Source organism: Mytilus californianus, unplaced genomic scaffold (assembly GCF_021869535.1).
Source record: "Mytilus californianus isolate M0D057914Y unplaced genomic scaffold, xbMytCali1.0.p SCAF_11, whole genome shotgun sequence".
Taxonomy (NCBI): domain Eukaryota; kingdom Metazoa; phylum Mollusca; class Bivalvia; order Mytilida; family Mytilidae; genus Mytilus; species Mytilus californianus.
The window spans coordinates 62771198-62789257 of NW_026262593.1; the positions used below are offsets into that span (position 1 = coordinate 62771198).

Below are 18060 nucleotides of genomic sequence, written 5' to 3' on the forward strand. Positions count from 1 at the left end.
CTTACTCTCAATGTTTATTTAAACATTATTAAAGACCTTACAAAACACAATGTGATTAAGATACTGTCCTGAGTAAAGCATCGACTCATATTCAATATGTCGAAAAACTATAAATAGTGAAATGGCTATTGCAGTATATGTAAATATCGACATGTTGTGAAATCATATTGATACCACAAATGACAATTCTGTTGTAAAATGTCAAGATTAAATCACTTTATTATTTCATTGATAAAATTAAGATTAATATTACAATTTTGCAATTTCAGGGACCAATTAATGACTCAAATCATAATCCCGTTTGCTTTACAGGAAAGTTTTAAGATTTGTCATCTTTGTACCTAGGCAGAAAAACCAACAATTTAATTTGGTGTGTTCAGTTTCATCACAGATTTTCGCGTTGTATGAAAATCAAAGCAAACGGACCTGTTTTCTTCTTAAAAATATCTCATATTTTGTCAGGTGTTTTACGTTTAGATGCAGCCCGTTTCGAATCAGAAATCGGTGATGAAATTGAAATCGTTCTTATATATGGATTCAAACACGGTGTCATTCCAGAAATTGTACCAATACGATCAAGAGCATCAGACACTTTATAAACTAAATAACTGCTTCCAGAGTTCAAAGATTCGGAACCAGAATCGTCAGTGGAACCAGCCACAATAACAAAAGCTGCCAAGCCCGTTTCCACGTCTTCTCCAACACACACAATAGCCCCACTGTCGCCTCCTTTTGCGAAGTCTTTGGTGTCTACTGTTAAATACAATAGAGATCCTTCATCCTCGAATCCAATACACTTGCCTTTTCGCAAACAAGGTTCTGTTGCGCCCCATTTGTATACATTTTCATTTAAAATTTCTGATAAGTCCCCTCTGAATATTCGGCCGTTGATAAAATCACCACCCGTCGTTTTGAGACCGAATGTGCAGGTTAATGTTCTCTCAGGAGAAACCTGAACCAGTGAAAAGTCGATATAGGGATCATTTTTGTCGTCCTTGTTGCAATCTGAATAGTTAATATATACGTTCCGTCCGAGTTTTGAATTGTCGTCTGGTGAATATGCATGTTCTTCCTCTCCAATTACATGTGCACAAGTTGTAAAGAAATATTTGCCGTTTTTGTCTTCGAGAAACATTCCAAGCGATCCAAACTTTCTGCCTTCATCACTGCAGTTTCCACTTTCTCTTCTATTAATTTTACTACCTTGTTCGAGTTTCGAAAATAAGGATATTTTGCGTTGTTTATATTCAACTCGCAGTTGGTACTTTCCTGGTGGATCATTGAGATATTTCTTTACATATTCACATACAGACTTCTTCTCGTGTTCATCATCCCTTTTCGTGTAGACGCATATGTTGTTTTCAATGCATCCAAACCCTTTTACAAGCACATTTCTATGAATATATAGAAAACATGTACAATAATGAAATGTAATACAAATTTATTAAACTCTTGATCACTTCTGAAATAAAACCGCTGCGATATATTTATGAAATTGAAGATTGTAAAAGCTATGAGAATACAAATTACCAAGGCTCTAAATGAACGAAACGGACCTTCATATTGTTTGAACTATTCCGTTCTAGCGCTTTCACCATTTCACTCAATACAATTACATGTACATGTTTTTTCCTCTGAAATGTGAATTTTACTTTTAGATCACGTAGAAAGTAATTTATCATTGCTTCGCATCACGGTGCGGAGCTATTAGTTTCAGTCCACATACACGCCATCTTGAAATAATTACTTATCACATATAGATTCTGATTGGTTGCTTTATGATGCGGCTGAGATACAGCAACAGCTATTGGCTTAAATGAGATAAAGAATTACAGACTTTTCTCGTCTCAGGATAAGACATCAAATGCCGGAAAATTTACTATGTGTATTTCAGTTCCGATCAACTGTTATTAATTCATGTTCGTTTTATTATGCATATATTGCACACTGAAATTCAATATTGAAATATCAATTATTAATACGTGTTTAGTTGCTTTGTTAATCTGCAATATGCACGATTTATTTTGCTAAACAATGTTCTTATAAAACGTTTACAAAAATGCATTACCTGTACCTTATAACTTCTGCCAATCTAGGCACACCTCCAGAGTCATGTCTATTTGTAAATGTTTTAATTTTCAACAAGTAAAGTGAACAAAATTTTTAAAGCATGGGTGTATAACGCACACTCTTCAAGTAAATCCATTTTATATCAATCAATATCTAAAAAATACCACACTTCCAATACTAAATCAACAACCACATACACACATATTACCTTAAATTATGATAGAGCGAAGTAGTCCACAGCTTTTTAGAAAGCTCAAACTTGTGAAAGATATTAAGTTGAGTAAACTGTGTACCGACAAAAAAGTATGAATAAAATTGAACCTTTTTAAAGTGATCGTTTGTGAAAATTTAAATCAAAGTAAGACGAGAGAGGTCAAGATGACGACAGAAATCCCCAGTAAACGAACAACGACAAAACGACAAACAACAGTCTACAAACCATAATTTTTTGAAGTGGGATAACAAAACATTAGCTATTACACATGTATTTTCAGTAATATTTGAAGCATCGAAATAATTTATATTATTCCAATATGCATACCTCATAGTTACTGTTTTCCATTCATGAATTTTCAGACTGTGAAGCCTCTTTAATCGTTCTTCGGAAATGGTTTTTGAAAATGGTTTTAAATCTTCGGTAAAACGGTTAACAAGACAAGTGACAAAATTGAGAAGCTCTGCATAGATATCTTCTGTCATCTCTTGATAGTCATTTCCATCGAAAATGTTATTGCACATTGCCGAACAACGATGTGTAATTCCTCTTTTTCTTTTTAATGTTCCATTTGTCGATGAGTCTTTAGATGTTGAATCTTCTTTTGCCATACTTCTTGTGAATCGGGTTGATGACGCCGTTGATTGGAGTCTTTTGTATGAATTCAATTGGTTTCCTTTTAGAAACAGTTTTTTTGTCCTCAGAAAAATATTGAGTTTAGTTTGAAATGTTTGATCGAGCTGACATGTCCTGTTTTCCTTGGAAAGTTTGATGCCGACCAGTAAATTTCTTCTTTCCATTTCTTTTCTTAAAAGCTTGCTTAAATCTTTTGTCTTGACATAATTTAATTTTTGCGATGCAAAATTGCAAACCGTAAACCCTGATTTTGACATTTTTTTCGCAAGCCATTTTATGTTAGATTCTCTTTTCTCAACTAATTCTGTTAGATTATTATTCATCGATTCAGAGAAACGCTTCGCGTTTTCATTGAATTCCTTCATTATCCAAATGAGACTGTCAAGTAGACAAACTCCAATTCGTACAGGAATTTGGTTGTCATTTACATGGAAAATTTTCTTAAATATTTCATTCTTTCCTCCTTTTTGAATGATTCTGGCGTGTATTTCGCTGCTAAGGTTCTCAAGATCTTCTGTATTATAAGGGACGCTACTAGCAGAGGCTTTTACAAGGAAGATAAAATTTTCTTGACATTTAGGAATATCGTGTAATTTATCTAACAAATTTAAGTCCTGAAAGTAGATTAAAACATTATAAATTTGATAATATTAATGTGCTCGTTGAACAATATACCAAAAATGCAGATGAATACTAGCGACTTCAGGAAATGCTGCACACAATGTATGCAACTAAAGTTTTTATTTTTGCGAAATCCATCTCGTTGCAACTTTCGTAATATTAAGAACATTGCAAAACAAAATTTCTAAACTTACAGTAATAAAGGTATATTAGTCTCTGATGCATGATTTTTTATTATTAATTGTTTTTGGCTTTTAACTAGCTGTCAGTAACTGCGAGTACTCTCAAATCTTACCTTCTTTTTAATTTGACCTGTTGATACTATTTGTAATGCTTTTTTGTTATTTAATGTTAACATGGATCTTGTCTATATACCAGCTTTGATTATTTGGTATTTAATTACTACAAATTTTCACTTCTTCGTACTATGCACATCAAAATTATTTCATTTTTCCTTAGATGCTGTTCTTGGACCTGTACAGGAAGTTTCATCTAACATTAATTGTATATTTTTATAGTTGATATTCACCCCATGTGTACCAAGTGTTAGATTAGTTTTATTGATATTAAAGAAATTTCTTGGTATTCCTAAACGGAAGATTTTATACACACAGAAGAAGAAGTATACTTAACAACAAAATTATTATATACCTGTGTATAATATGACGCAGGTTTCTTCAAAAGTGATGATTTTCTATAAATTGTTTGAAATTTCACAATGATATCATACTTTAACTTTGTTTAAACCTGTTTTTTTACTTTTGACTTTAATTATTTATCCCTAAGCTTGTGATTTTTTATTAACTGTGTATTTGCATTCAGGTGTCACAGGTCAAATTTATTCGTTCATTGTGTGTTAATTTACGTTTTTTGATTGAGTTAAGCCTTCCAATTGATATTTTATAGTGTGTTTTTCTATGTTGTGATGTTATACTATTGTTTCAGAAAAGGGAGAAGGTTTGGTACCATTAAAACGTTTAATCCCGCTGCAAATGTTTGCACCTGTCCTAAGTCAGGAATCTGATTACTGTACTTGTCGTCTATTTATGTAGTTCATACGTGTTTCTCGTTTCTCGTTTTTATATAGATTAGACCGTTGGTTTTTCCGTTTTAATGGTTTTACACTAGTAATATTTCGGGGCCCTTTATAACTTGCTGTTCGGTGTGAGCCAATGCTTCGTGTTGAAGGCCGTACCTTGACCTATAATGGTTTACTTTTATAAATTGTAACTTGGATGGAGAGTTATCTCATTGGCACTAATACCACATCTTCCTATATCTATATATTAAATGCTACCTGCAATGAAGGTCTTGTCCCAAGAAAGAATTAAACTGTTTCACAATTCGACTTTTAACTAAAAAGGAGATAGAGACAATCGTAGAAACGGATAACATAATGACTGGGTGAACAAAACAAAATCCATCTAGACCGTGATAGCTTTATCACCCATTTTTAACGATTTTTCAATTCAGTCAATGTATTGGCATACACTGTTTTGTAATTCCGTAAATGGGTGAAATGTACTTGATTTTGGTTATACTGTTATCTGATGAGAATATAACTAACACAATATTTGGACCACCAATTATTTTTATTGGTTATCGTGTGTGTAAAAATTAGAGATTTTCTTCATATATTTCTCTGGTAAATGTATGCCAATTTGAAAGATGAGTATAAGAGACAAAGATTAACGCTGTTTATGTTTTAAATAAACTCATCATAGATACCAGGATTGAAATTTTGTATTTGCGCCAGACGCGCGTTTCGTCTACAAAAGACTCATCAGTGACATTAATACATTTTCATTGACTTTCAACATTACTTTTTTAGTTTTGTAAATAATTCTTGTCCAAGTGTATGTCCGTGCTCAACGATATTGAAAAACCAATAAGTGTTAAAAAGCATGACAATCTGGAATTTGTCCGTCACTCAACACAAAATTCTTAAATATAAGTATTCCCCTTTTGCCGCCAAACGACAACTGTAAAGGCTACACATTCAGTTAAAAGTCATCAACAAAAATAAAAACCATGAAAAACACAAACTAAAAACAAATACTTTTTCTGTTTAGTTTTTTGAACTTCATATATTTGGGCTTAAAGCATCACTGAATAGACATTAATTGTCCAAATGTACATGTTGTGCAATAAAATTGGTACCGTTAATGTTATTACTAATGTAATGACTGACGCTCTAAACATGCATGTAATAAAGTAAAACCAAATCCATGTACAAGATTTTATAAATGAAAACAAGAAGATAAACGACGTGAATGTGTTATAATTTTCTAATAAACACAATACGTCTTATTTCATTTGCAAACATACATTTTCTGCTGTTTAGGTTAAGATTTTTAAAACCACCGTTAGCAGTACTGCTTAAGCTTTTGTACCTGGCCGTTTTTATGTTCATCAGTAGGATAAGGTTATTTGTGAATATTGACTAATACTCTGCGTTTAGATAATAGAGAGGACATTTGCATATGGTTTGTCTAATATAATGACTTTTACTGATTTATATTTAGAAAACGGTTACCACACATATATAATCTGCATTTCATGGTATTGTTACATAAAATCTTCTCGGAATTTAACTTCGCTAAAGTTTGAGCTTGATTTCAAATGATTATAGTGGTGTTGCGTCACTTCATAAGACTACCCTGTACAATATACACCTAGGTACTTTTAATAATAATAGATGATTTGCATAATAATATGTTTTTAAACATTCTCCTTTTGATCTCTTCGGTAAACATTTAGTCAAAGATAGTAATGTGCAATATGAAATGTTGGTAATTAAATACAATACTTTTTGTAAAAAGGGGTGTAAATTAAATATAAAAAGAAGATGTGGTATGATTGCGAATGAGACAACTCTCATCAATAGACCAAATGACACAGAAATGAACAACTATAGGTCACCGTAGGGCCTTCAACAATGAGCAAAGCCCATACCGCATAAAATTGGTTACAGTTGGCATACCGTGCATATCGAGATAGTATGTTTAACAAAATGTATGTCTCAAAGAAAGCTTTAAATATAAAATCATAATTAACATACAAGGATTTAGTTCGAATACTCAAAATAAAAACGTTGAAACTTTTACTTATATAGTAGTTAAGATCAATACATATATGGTTGTCAGTAAAGAAGCTTAAACATAATAATGTTTTGAGATATGGCATTTAAAAAATTTAAAAAAAATTAAAATCCGTCAACATTTTCAAAAATATTATTATTGTCAACTTTTTATTATACAAATCAAGAATCTTTACAATTGGATCGTTTTCTACTCAAATTGTGCAAACTTTACCGGGTCTCTTTACTTTTGGTCCCTTTTGATTTAACGAGTATTTTAGCAACTCTTTTTGCGCTCAATTTGTTTTTTTTCTTTTTTCTGAGAAGGAACATTTTGCTATTAGTCTTTCTTCGACTTTTTAGTTTTGATTGTCCCGGATTATTCTCAAAACCACAAAATTGAACTACCAACTAAAAAAAAAAAACCAAAAACAATAGGAAAACACTTTAATTACGACCAGAAACTACACATTAAGGAAAAAGGCAAAATCATGATTAAAAGAGGAAAACATCAACAAAAAATTAAGTATAAAAGAAACAGCCATTCATTAACTTGGCACAATTTTTTTAAAATTATATGCTAACCAATACATATCACACTTGGAACTAAATCGAGTGTTTCGAAAGAATATGCATTTACTACTCAAAATGTGACATCTTTAAATGATTATAACGATATTGACAAAGGAAAATTAAGAATGCAAAGCATGGCTAACCAGAATCAAAATGATTGTTTATATATAGATATATAATATATATGACTTACTGTTTTACTAAGGTGATAGATGCCTCGGTGTCTAGATGGACTCAATAAAAAGACTAAAGCCTTTGGTCTGGTAATATCCCTAGATATCTTAAGCCTAATATTCGTTTCAGACGAGACTTTTTTCCAATGATCATGGCTACCAGTTAGGAAGTTAAAATTGTCGCACGGTGATTCTGTGAATACGTTAATACTCGGATTACGATTAATGAAGTCTAATTCATGAAACTTTGTTAATTTTTCTCGTTGTTCAGCATGCTGTTTATTAACTGCATTTTGTGTTAACCATAAACACGTGTAGGCTTCGGAATCAACCTCTATTTCATAAACTGTTGCCATGGTTGTTGATCTATGTTCTTACTTGGAACAAACCTTGTCTTTCTGAAATTACGAAGAGTGACTATAGTGAAGTGACATAATCACCTGTAAATAAAAACGTTGTTGATTCCCTAATTTACAATACCATATGTAAATATATATACTGCCAAATAATATACATTTGACAATATATAATGACAAATAATTTCAGTAACGTGAAAGGTTTTATTTTTGCAATGCAATAAACCTTTTTTTTTTTTAAAATATCTGCATACATGACCGATCGACTGTTGAGTTTTAATATCATATTATTCTTTCAATATATATATATATACTTATATTTAAGTGATGTAATTCTTTTTTAACATTTAGGTGCAGTTTTCAACACACCATAATGGTATTACGATCTCATTTTATACAGAGTTCGTTTGTTTCCTTGTCAAAAAATAATTTCGATAACGTGACAGATCTTATCGTCATTGATTGAGTAATTAAAAGTAAGCGTTTTGAAAAGACTGGCCAAAACTACGACAGGCACGACACTCTACTGATGATTAACTTGTATTAACATTCGTTCAATATAATAAAGGATGTAATTATCCTTTCAAAACTTTCGGTGGAGCTTTCAACACAAAAATACAAATAAAAACCACAAATTATTTAACGCAAGATTTCATTTCGTATATTTTTCATTCGTTTCCTTATCAGTAATGTAAATCTCAAATTTATTGATCTCCATCAAGTCTTTATGTTTAGTTTCATTGAAACTGACATGACTAATATGACACGCTCTATGACAATCAAGGAGTCCAAAATAAGGTCGAGAAAAACGGCAAGCAAAATATTAGAATTATTAAAGTAAACTAGGTAAGGGAGGATTGGTCGCCCGCTAACATGCATTGCTTCGCTGCATTCTGTATATGCCTGTCCCAAGTCAGGGGCCCCTGAATCAGAGGAAGTCGTTTGTTGCTATGTATCATATTTTTTTGTTCGTTTATTGTTTTATACATAAATCAGGCCGTTAGTTTTTTCGTTTGATTTGTTTTACATTTGTCATTTGGAGGACTTTTATAGCTTGCTATGCGGTATGGGTTTTGTTCATTGTTGAAGGCTTTACGGAGAATATTATGTTAAATTATAACAATTCGAGTATTGGTCTAGTAAAACATACTACCAATGCTTGGAATAGATGTATAAGGTTCGTTAATGTTTGTGAGAAGTTATCATCAACTATTCATAATTTAGAGTTCTAAAAAATGTATATATCCTTAAAAAGGTTTTATTTCGAAAAACAGAATAAAGCCCTTTTTTGTATACATACGAATGCAAAATAAAAATAAAATGAATTCAATATGTTTTTATTTTCTTACACTTGCAGCCAATTTTTGAAAATAATTGTATTCGGATAAAGCAATTAATTTTAAATATAAATTTGCATACGTCCTGGTTTTTTCGAACGGTCTGTTTTTTTCGAGTAGCGCTAGGTTAATTGAGTAAATACACAATATTTCTATTGGTTAGAATGTGATCTATCAGTGCTTTTACGTATAACAAAAATAGAAAGGTTTACGTTCAAATAATGTACTTTTAAAAACACTAAGACAAAGAACATTTGATCTCACGTTGACAAATACACTGAGTAAATGTTTTCATTTTCTATTTTGCTAGATATAAAAATATTTACTATCATTCCAATAAGAGAAAAGACGTTCAATGCATGCACAGTACACCATGATTGCTTTATTAAATTAGTCATTGATTTATTTTGAAAAGTCATATTTGACAATGAATATCAAAGGAGTCTCATATCTCCATATTCTCCCAATGCTGAATAAACGGATGCAAAATAGTAGCATTGGATTGTGTCATACTTTTTACAATAACAGGTAAAAAAAGTAATGAAATTACGTGGGACAATAGGGAAGATTGTGAAGTTTAGATATTGGACAATCGAGAATTGTTTTGATAGTAATTTATTAGTGTCAGTGTTTAGAAGTAATTTCAAGCAATTAATCAATGCAGCTTATGACATTTGAAATAAACATGAAGAAAAGTTAGTTTTTGCATAATTCATTTTGTCTTGTAATATTTTGTTAAACTACTGATCAAACTAAGAACAATATAAAACAAAATGTAGATATATTTTAAGGGGGAGATTTTAATTTCAAGAAGATAAAATAAACTCCAATAAAATAAATTGTTAATTGAAAAAAAAATTGTTATTGTAAAATTTAAAAGAATAATAAGAGATATTAAAAAAAAGATAGTTATAGACAAATATATAATGATAAAAATAGTTTCACATGCTACAACATTTTGGTCAGTTGTTCTCAAAGTGACCGGTTTAAAAGAGAAGCGAAAGATACCAAAAAGACATCATCAAACTCATAAGTCAAAGCCATGGCTAAAAAAGAAAAAGACCAGCAGAAAAACAACAATACACAAAACACAACATAGAAAACTAAAGACTGAGCAACACGAACGGCACCAAAACAAATTGATATTTAAGATGATTATGAATTTATTGTCTTCCTACTTAAGATTATCTGATGAGAATGAATTATAATATTATTTCCCGTAAATTTTGAAAATGAAACCTTAACACACTGTTAAATTATGATTCTTTAGAGAATATAGTAATGAATTCATTAGAATAAAAATAGACTATTCAATTTTAGTTTTAACAGAAATAAATTGTTTTTATGTAAGATACCATGTGAACTCTCTAAAACCATCTATTCACATGCGTGTTCAGTTTGACAACTTTGTAAAATATGAATTCCAGTGGTTTTAGGCCTCACCCTCTTATTTTTTAAATTTTGTAAACAAAAATTATACAGAGGTCTGTGTTGTATACTATCAACTTTCTGCTTGTGTTAGTTGTGTAACTGTAAGTTATATGACCGCTTTATGTTTAGTAAAAATATATTACTATTATACTTCTTTGTGTATGTATATAAATATTTTTTTTTTCAAATCAGTCTCCAACCCGTCATATGTAGTGTTTAACACTACATATGACGGGTTGGAGATTGATTTGAAAAAAAATATGTATATACATACACAAAGAAGTATAATAGTAATATATTTTTACTAAACATAAAGCGGTCATATAACTTACAGTTACACAACTAACACAAGCAGAAAGTTGATAGTATACATATATTGTTTTGTAACACCAATTCATATCTACATTTGTAAACTTGATATCAACTACTAGTATGCTCATGTAATTATTTATTTTGATTAGATATTGCAAAAGACCGAACGATTACATTGTTTTTTTAAGAACATTTTAGACCATACAATATTGGGGGACAATCAGAACTCTAGATTTTTAAAAAGTAGGACAATCAGGAATAATCCCATCGGATCTCGCTGATGTTTCATTCTCATACGACATATTATATTTCTATAAGCAAAGGAGATGTGGAGTAAACGTCAATGAGTCAGCGACCTAACGATAAAAATAACCACACATTGCAGAGTTTTCCGGATCAATTGAGTTCATCCCAGTTTTTGAAGGAATTCCGTTGCTCAATCTTGATTTTGTGAGTGATGCTTCGATATTGTTATTTGTCTTTTTGTCGTTTTTGTTTTGTTCATGGTTTTGTCTATTTCATTGGACCATGGACCATAAATGTCAATAAAATACTTTCATGATTGGACTTATGATTTTTGATTGCCACCTTGGTGTGTTCTCTCTGGGTTTTTTTACAATTGTCATGACTTTAAAAACTTTTTACCTGCACTTTATTGCAGATTCATGGTAAAATGTATCCATCAAACTGATGTTTATTTTTAAAATATCCACAGAACACTATTGGGCATATTTTATAAACTTTTTTTGCTTTTACCATTTTTCCTAAGGGATTAAATTAAAACTTACATATTTATGAACATTAAACCCTTTTCAATTTAATGTTAACCTTCTGTTCTAAACACATCTTACCATAACCGTGCAGTTTTGTGCTACTATAACGATCATAAGAACTATCAGGACAGGGGTCCTACTATTGTTTTCTATATTGTTTCATAGAGCTTTATTTACAGTTTGCAAAGTTTTTTGTTTGTAATGTATTATTTGTTGCACACTAAGTTGTGCACTAAATGTTGAATGTCAACAAAATCTAATTGAAAAAAAAATACACAACACAATAAATAACATAACCTTAAACATTACAAAAATATCAACAGTATGTCTACATAATATGGGTACACAGAGTCATATGAATTTCTAAATATAATAAACACATAAACATTTTTGTTTTGCCTTTTCATGACTTTGTGTTATTGTCCTTTGCTTAAGTACATAGATAGAACAAAAACAAAGGTTTTAATTGTTCCGAATGCATTCGTTCTTGTACTTATATCCTTTAAAAAAAGACGCAGCTCAGTTTTGAATAAATAACCAAAGACGTTATAACAGTAGTACGCGAAAAAAAAACTGGCCGATGTAAAAAGCTGTACTCAAGTGAAATAGAAGAAAATGATGCGTCGTTTGTGCTCAAAAACCTGCATTACATAAAAAAAATAGTTTAGCAATCGGGATTAAACTGCAATGGAAATATATAATCACAAATTTGGTTCATATATATATATATCATTACTTGTAGTTGGCCGTAATCGCATTTTTCTTTCATTTCTTTCATTTGTCTACCTAGGAGTAAAATGGGAGACTTTATTAGCTTAACCTGTAGCATAGGATTCATACTCTCATTTTCCAGTAGCAGATATAATCGTCCCTGTCTACCTATATGGCAGAACCTATTTTTTTAAAGTTAATATTTGCCACAAGGATTTTACAAAAAATATTATTTTCAATATATAGTCTTTAACAACCGACAGATGCATATATAAGACGCCAAGTTTTATTCCGCACCTCGTCTGAAAAGTTCGAAAATGTTTGTAACAGACTATAAAAGATGTGCCAACCACACACATTCATAAAAGATGACAAAACTGTATAGATACAACAGAAACCCATAGATAAGGATCCTGATTTAAGACAGGCACAATAACAGTTGAGCCTTCCCTTTTAAATCTCGATAAGTAGGTTCATACATGATACATAAAAAAGATACAACCAAAATCAGAACAGAAACAGCCTTTAACTATATAATCAATGTATAAATGGAACAGGAGTACAAGAAAAATCAAATCCAAAAGAATACCATTTCATAGAATGCTCCAAGTTGCGCAATCAACTTCAAAGTATCTTACCTGATAATATGAAACTAGGCTGACCTACACTTTGATATCCGTGCAGTAAATTTGTACAGTTCATGTTGTTACAAAGCTGGTTGTTACATATTGTCAATTACCTCATTTGCAAACTCCTGTCTATTTTTTCTTATTTGTCGGCCCATTTTGAGTAGTGCTTTTACGTGACTTTATTACTATTTGTCCGTACATATAAATGGATTTTAAAGTTTTGAACATACTGTTGCTATTTTTGTAAATACCACAAGAGTCGATTTATCAGACTGGAAATTTGCTTGGCATGAGCAAAAAATTAATAAAAAGCATTTTTAGTACAGCAAGGTGTGTAACCTTCATAAGTATCGGAGTTCGGCCCCGTTTTATAATTAGTCTGTAGCGACGCTTTAGATTTCAATGAACATAAGCTATGTTTCAACGATAAGTCATGGATTTTGCTACCACAAATCACATAAAACCTTTACTTTATTATTCCATATAGATACACAGATTTCCTTTCGAAGTTTGTGTTTATCTGTTGAAAACTTAGTACAAACTGGAAATTACATCCACATTTGTTCGTTGATATTGTATTATGAGCCCTAAATGTAGATACGATTCATGTAAATATATCGATTCTCTGAATAAATTTATAAAAGAGGTTATCAACTTTGACTTATTTCTCACTGTAATAAGATCTTTGAATATTGTTTTCATAGGTCCTTACATTAATTTTGTTATCAAGAAATTAATACATAACACAAATGTGTTACTATACAGGTATAAACCACATCCTGTCGATATATATATATATATTGGCATTGTATAAGGTCATGTTTTTCTCAGATCGTTTATGACCGCTTTAGGGTAAATCCATTTTATGTGTACTAATTGATATATAAGTCTGCGAAACATTATTTAAGTTTTATAGTTGTAATTGTCTTCAAAATAGCTTTCAGTAACTGCGAATACTATTAGATCGTACTTTGTGTCTTTAGTTATTTTGTAAGGTGTTATTGTGTGCTTATAATTATGTATTATGTGACTGTCCCACGCCAGGAGCCTGTTATTTTGTGGTTGTCATTGGTCGCTGTCTTTTTTGCTTTTCGTTTTTCTGTATGAAAAATACAACAAATCTCACAACTGAATTGTTTTACATTTTGTCATGTCTGATCCTTTTATAGCTTACTATACGGTATGGGTTTAGCTCTTTGTTTAGAACCGTTTATATTTTTCTGTCGATTTTTCTTTCTGCATTTTCTTTATTCTATTTATTTGATGGATCCCTTGAACTTTTCATTTGTATGAACTGATTATTTTAACTTTTCTCACTATGGTCACAGATGCCCTGCTATTTTGATGGACTCAATAAAAACACTACAATCTTTGGTTTGGTAATATCCTTTTAAATCTTAATACTCATTTGAGAAAAATTCATTTGCCATTGATAATGACTACCAGTAAGAAAGTTAAAATTGTCGCACAGCGAATCTGTGAAAAAGTTTATATTAAGCTTACGATTGATAAAGTAAAATTCAGGAACTCTGTAGATATTTCACATTCTTCAACATGCTGTTTACTAATTGATTTTTGTGTCAACAATAAACATGTGTAGGCCTCGGGATCAACCTCTAATTCATAAACTTTGGCCATTGTCGTTAAGGATGTATTCTTCTGATGTTTCAGACTCGTTAAAATCTCGATCGAGAATTATTTAAAAAGCATGTGATACAAGTGGAAAATATCAATGAATTTGAAAAATATTATTATCAAACTAAACTCTGTGAAAATATTGTGTACTTACAATAAAAAATGGAAATAACACGTTATAAATTTCATGCGTCCGAAACACTTTCTGGATTTACCTTCATCCGGAACGCTAAAAGCCGAATATTTGGAAGCGAAGAATGTATAATAACCTAAATAGTTGAAAAGCTATATGACCAAAAAGGACCTAAAAAAAAATAACCAAATTTATCTAAGGTCAATTTTGCCTGAGAGAGTTGAAACCTTAGTTTCTTATGATATCAAAATTTATTAAAGGACAATTTTAGAAAGTTTTGTTATAAATCGTGTCAGTACCGAAGCACTGACTACTGAGCTGATAATACCCTCGGGGACCGATAGTCCACCAGCAGAGGTATTGAAATTTTAGAAACTTTAATCAATCCGGTCAGTGTCATCAGCCAAAATGTTGAGAAAATGGGTGAGGGATACAAAGAAATGAGTTTACCAAATATTTGTACATCGCATATCAAAATTTTCTTTCAAAATTCTTAGATATATAATTTTTTAATCATTTTTAAAAAAGAAGTTGAAATAATATGTTTTTTGCTCTAAAAAAAAGAGAAAAATCCCAAATTTACAAAATTAACAGCATTCTCAATTTGACACGAAAAAGCAACGAAATGTTATAAAATTTTCTAATATTTACACCAACCTATAGTTTTGTTTAAGCTAAATTTATTCAGATTGGTCCTCTTCATCGTTAGTGAAAGTATGAAAAAAAAGTTTAATTGTGAAACTGTGATTTTTCCATGATTATAGCCCAAAAATTGGTAAAAAATGATGAAAAATGGGAAAATTATTAAAAATGGGGTACTTTTCAAATGGCCGTAGCAAAAAAAGTAGTGCACCACCATACGATTTTTTCTTCGTCAATTACTTTCTTAAAGTAAAGTCATATAAACCCAAAATTCAGATTAAGAAAAAAAAATTTAATTCTAGTTTTGGTCCTTCAGAGGTGCACATCCTTAAACGATGTTCTTTCTTGAAGAAAACCTTGTCTTTCTAAAATTACGAATAGTATCTATATTACAACGGCATGATGAAGTATGAAATCAAGGATTTGTAAAGTTAGTTATAACTATACAGATCCTTGTTGAAATATATATAGATAATTTTTAACAAACAACATTAAATACGAATCTTCCTTGACTTCCCAATTTCCAAACGGTAAATTAAAAAATAATTTCAGTATGTGAAAGATATTATCGTAATTGACAAGGTAATTTAAAAAATAACGTCAATAGAAATATTCCAATTAATTTCAAAATGGAACAATTTTAAATAGTTTAATTTCAATTTATCTGACACGACCATGCACTGGGTTGATAATTGGCCTTCGAGGTCGGTATTTTAGTTAATAAATCTTTTACTTTTATAAGGGCCTTTCTTTTTCAATATATAATTATACATTTGTTATACATAATTACATACCTAAAAAGAAGTAAGTTTTCTTTCAAAACCTAAAAGCGTAGTTTCTAAAAAGCAAAATAATTATCTGCACGTGGTTAAACCGCCGTACAGTTAATTCCCAAGGTTGCTGTGCAATAAAGCGAGATTGGTAGTCACAACACAACGTCCAGAAAGTATAACAAAAATAGCGTACTCCGTGGTAAATTCATTAAATCCATAAAAACTGACAAAATCACACGTTATCATACAACGGAACAAATGAAAAACATGTTATATTCCTGACTTAGTACAGGCATTTTCGGAAGAAAATGGTGGGTTTAACCTAGTTTTGTAGCAAGCTTAACCTCCCAGTTTGTACGACAGTTGTGTATAATTCCGTTATATTGACACAATTGAGTGAGCAATCCAAACATACATAATAGGTTAGTGTGACGGTGTCATCCTGGTTTGCCCACTTATAATTACATGCATATATAAACATAGGGGAATTGTTGTTTTAACTATTAAAGTCTGTTTCTTAAATTTAGGCATATTATTTACCTATAATTTACCTGTAAAATCTTATAAAGAATACATATTTTTGATTGAAAACTGGTTCAAAATTGAGATTTAAAAAGAAACAATATTATTATAACAAAAACTATTAATATAATTAAAAAAGAGATAAATGTTGTAAGAATATTAATATTGAGATTTAAAAAGGACAAAATATTATAATAAAATATAACTATAATAAAAAAAGAGATAAATGTCATAAGAATTTTAAATGAGATTATAAAGTAAAACAAATATATTTATAAACTAATTAAAAAAAAATAATTGTAATCAGATTTCTATCTATTCATCTTTATCTTAATTTATGATAACACATTTTTTAGGTTATAGTGAAATAAATATTTAAAATTTGAGAAAAAGATATCTATTACTTTTTAATGCTTAATAAAAAAAAATTATATATATTTTATAATTATGTGAACAGTATTATTCATCCAATCTAGGACGTCAACTATTCAAGTTATGCTTTTGTAGAAAATTCTCTTATCTTAGCCAAGATTATCATCATCTCTTTGAACACTTGTCACAATTCATTAGTATTATAAATACACCGGTCTGTCAAATTCAAGCCATTCAAGTAAAGTATGGCAAATGCACAACTACAACCACTTTAGTATATTCAGAACAAGTTTGGCAGAGATAGTTTAGTATTAGGAGGTCACCGTTATAGTATTAAGAACAGACGCAACAATAACAGAATCTACTGGAGATGCACTGTTTCAACATGTCCAGCAACATCCATAGACATGAGGGTCACCCGATTTAATTCGGTCCACCACACAACCACCAAGCTAACCCAACCAAGATAGAGGTATCAACAATCCTACAGACAATGACACAATTAGCCAAGACAGAAGTCACACCTATGCCAAAACTATACGAGGAGGAGCTAGTCAAACTCCGTAACCCAGATTGGACAGACGACACCAAACAGATTGTAGAACAACTACCTTACTCTGTTAAGACGTCACTGTACCATCAAAGATCTCTAAATATAACCGGACTAACCAAGACAACAGCAGACATCAATCTACTACTAAAGGAGATCAGTTTTTTCTACCCTCTGACAACATCAACCAACCAATGCTTATATTCTCAACTACAGACAACCTTAGACACCTTGCTTCTGTTGACACTATCTGCTGTGATAGAATCTTCTACACATGCCCAACTCTGTTCCACCAGCTTTACACAATCCGAGCAATGGTTGATGGTGCAATCGACTATGAAACAGCCACGAACAATGCAGCTCATTTCGTCTTACCTGGTGTTCAAGTCAAAGGTTGCTTTTTCCACTTTACCCAATGTATTTGGTGAAAGACTCAGAAATGTGGACTGCAGACTAACTACAATGAACACGACGACATCACCAAGCTTATTCGACCGACAGCAGTCTTATCACGGGAT

General features: G+C 30.9%; 1 protein-coding gene across 1 annotated transcript; it reads right to left on the minus strand.

Annotated features, from left to right (window-relative positions):
• Positions 1–201: 201 nt before the first annotated feature.
• On the minus strand, positions 202–13116 carry LOC127720485 (uncharacterized). The gene is made up of 4 exons (XM_052227071.1): positions 12925–13116; positions 7387–7764; positions 2612–3534; positions 202–1394 (listed from the first exon to the last, which is right to left on the minus strand). The coding sequence occupies exons 2-4, from the start codon at positions 7720–7722 to the stop codon at positions 449–451; spliced, it is 2205 nt and encodes a 734-aa protein (XP_052083031.1). The 5' UTR covers positions 7723–7764; positions 12925–13116; the 3' UTR covers positions 202–448.
• Between the last annotated feature and the right edge of the window lie 4944 nt (positions 13117–18060).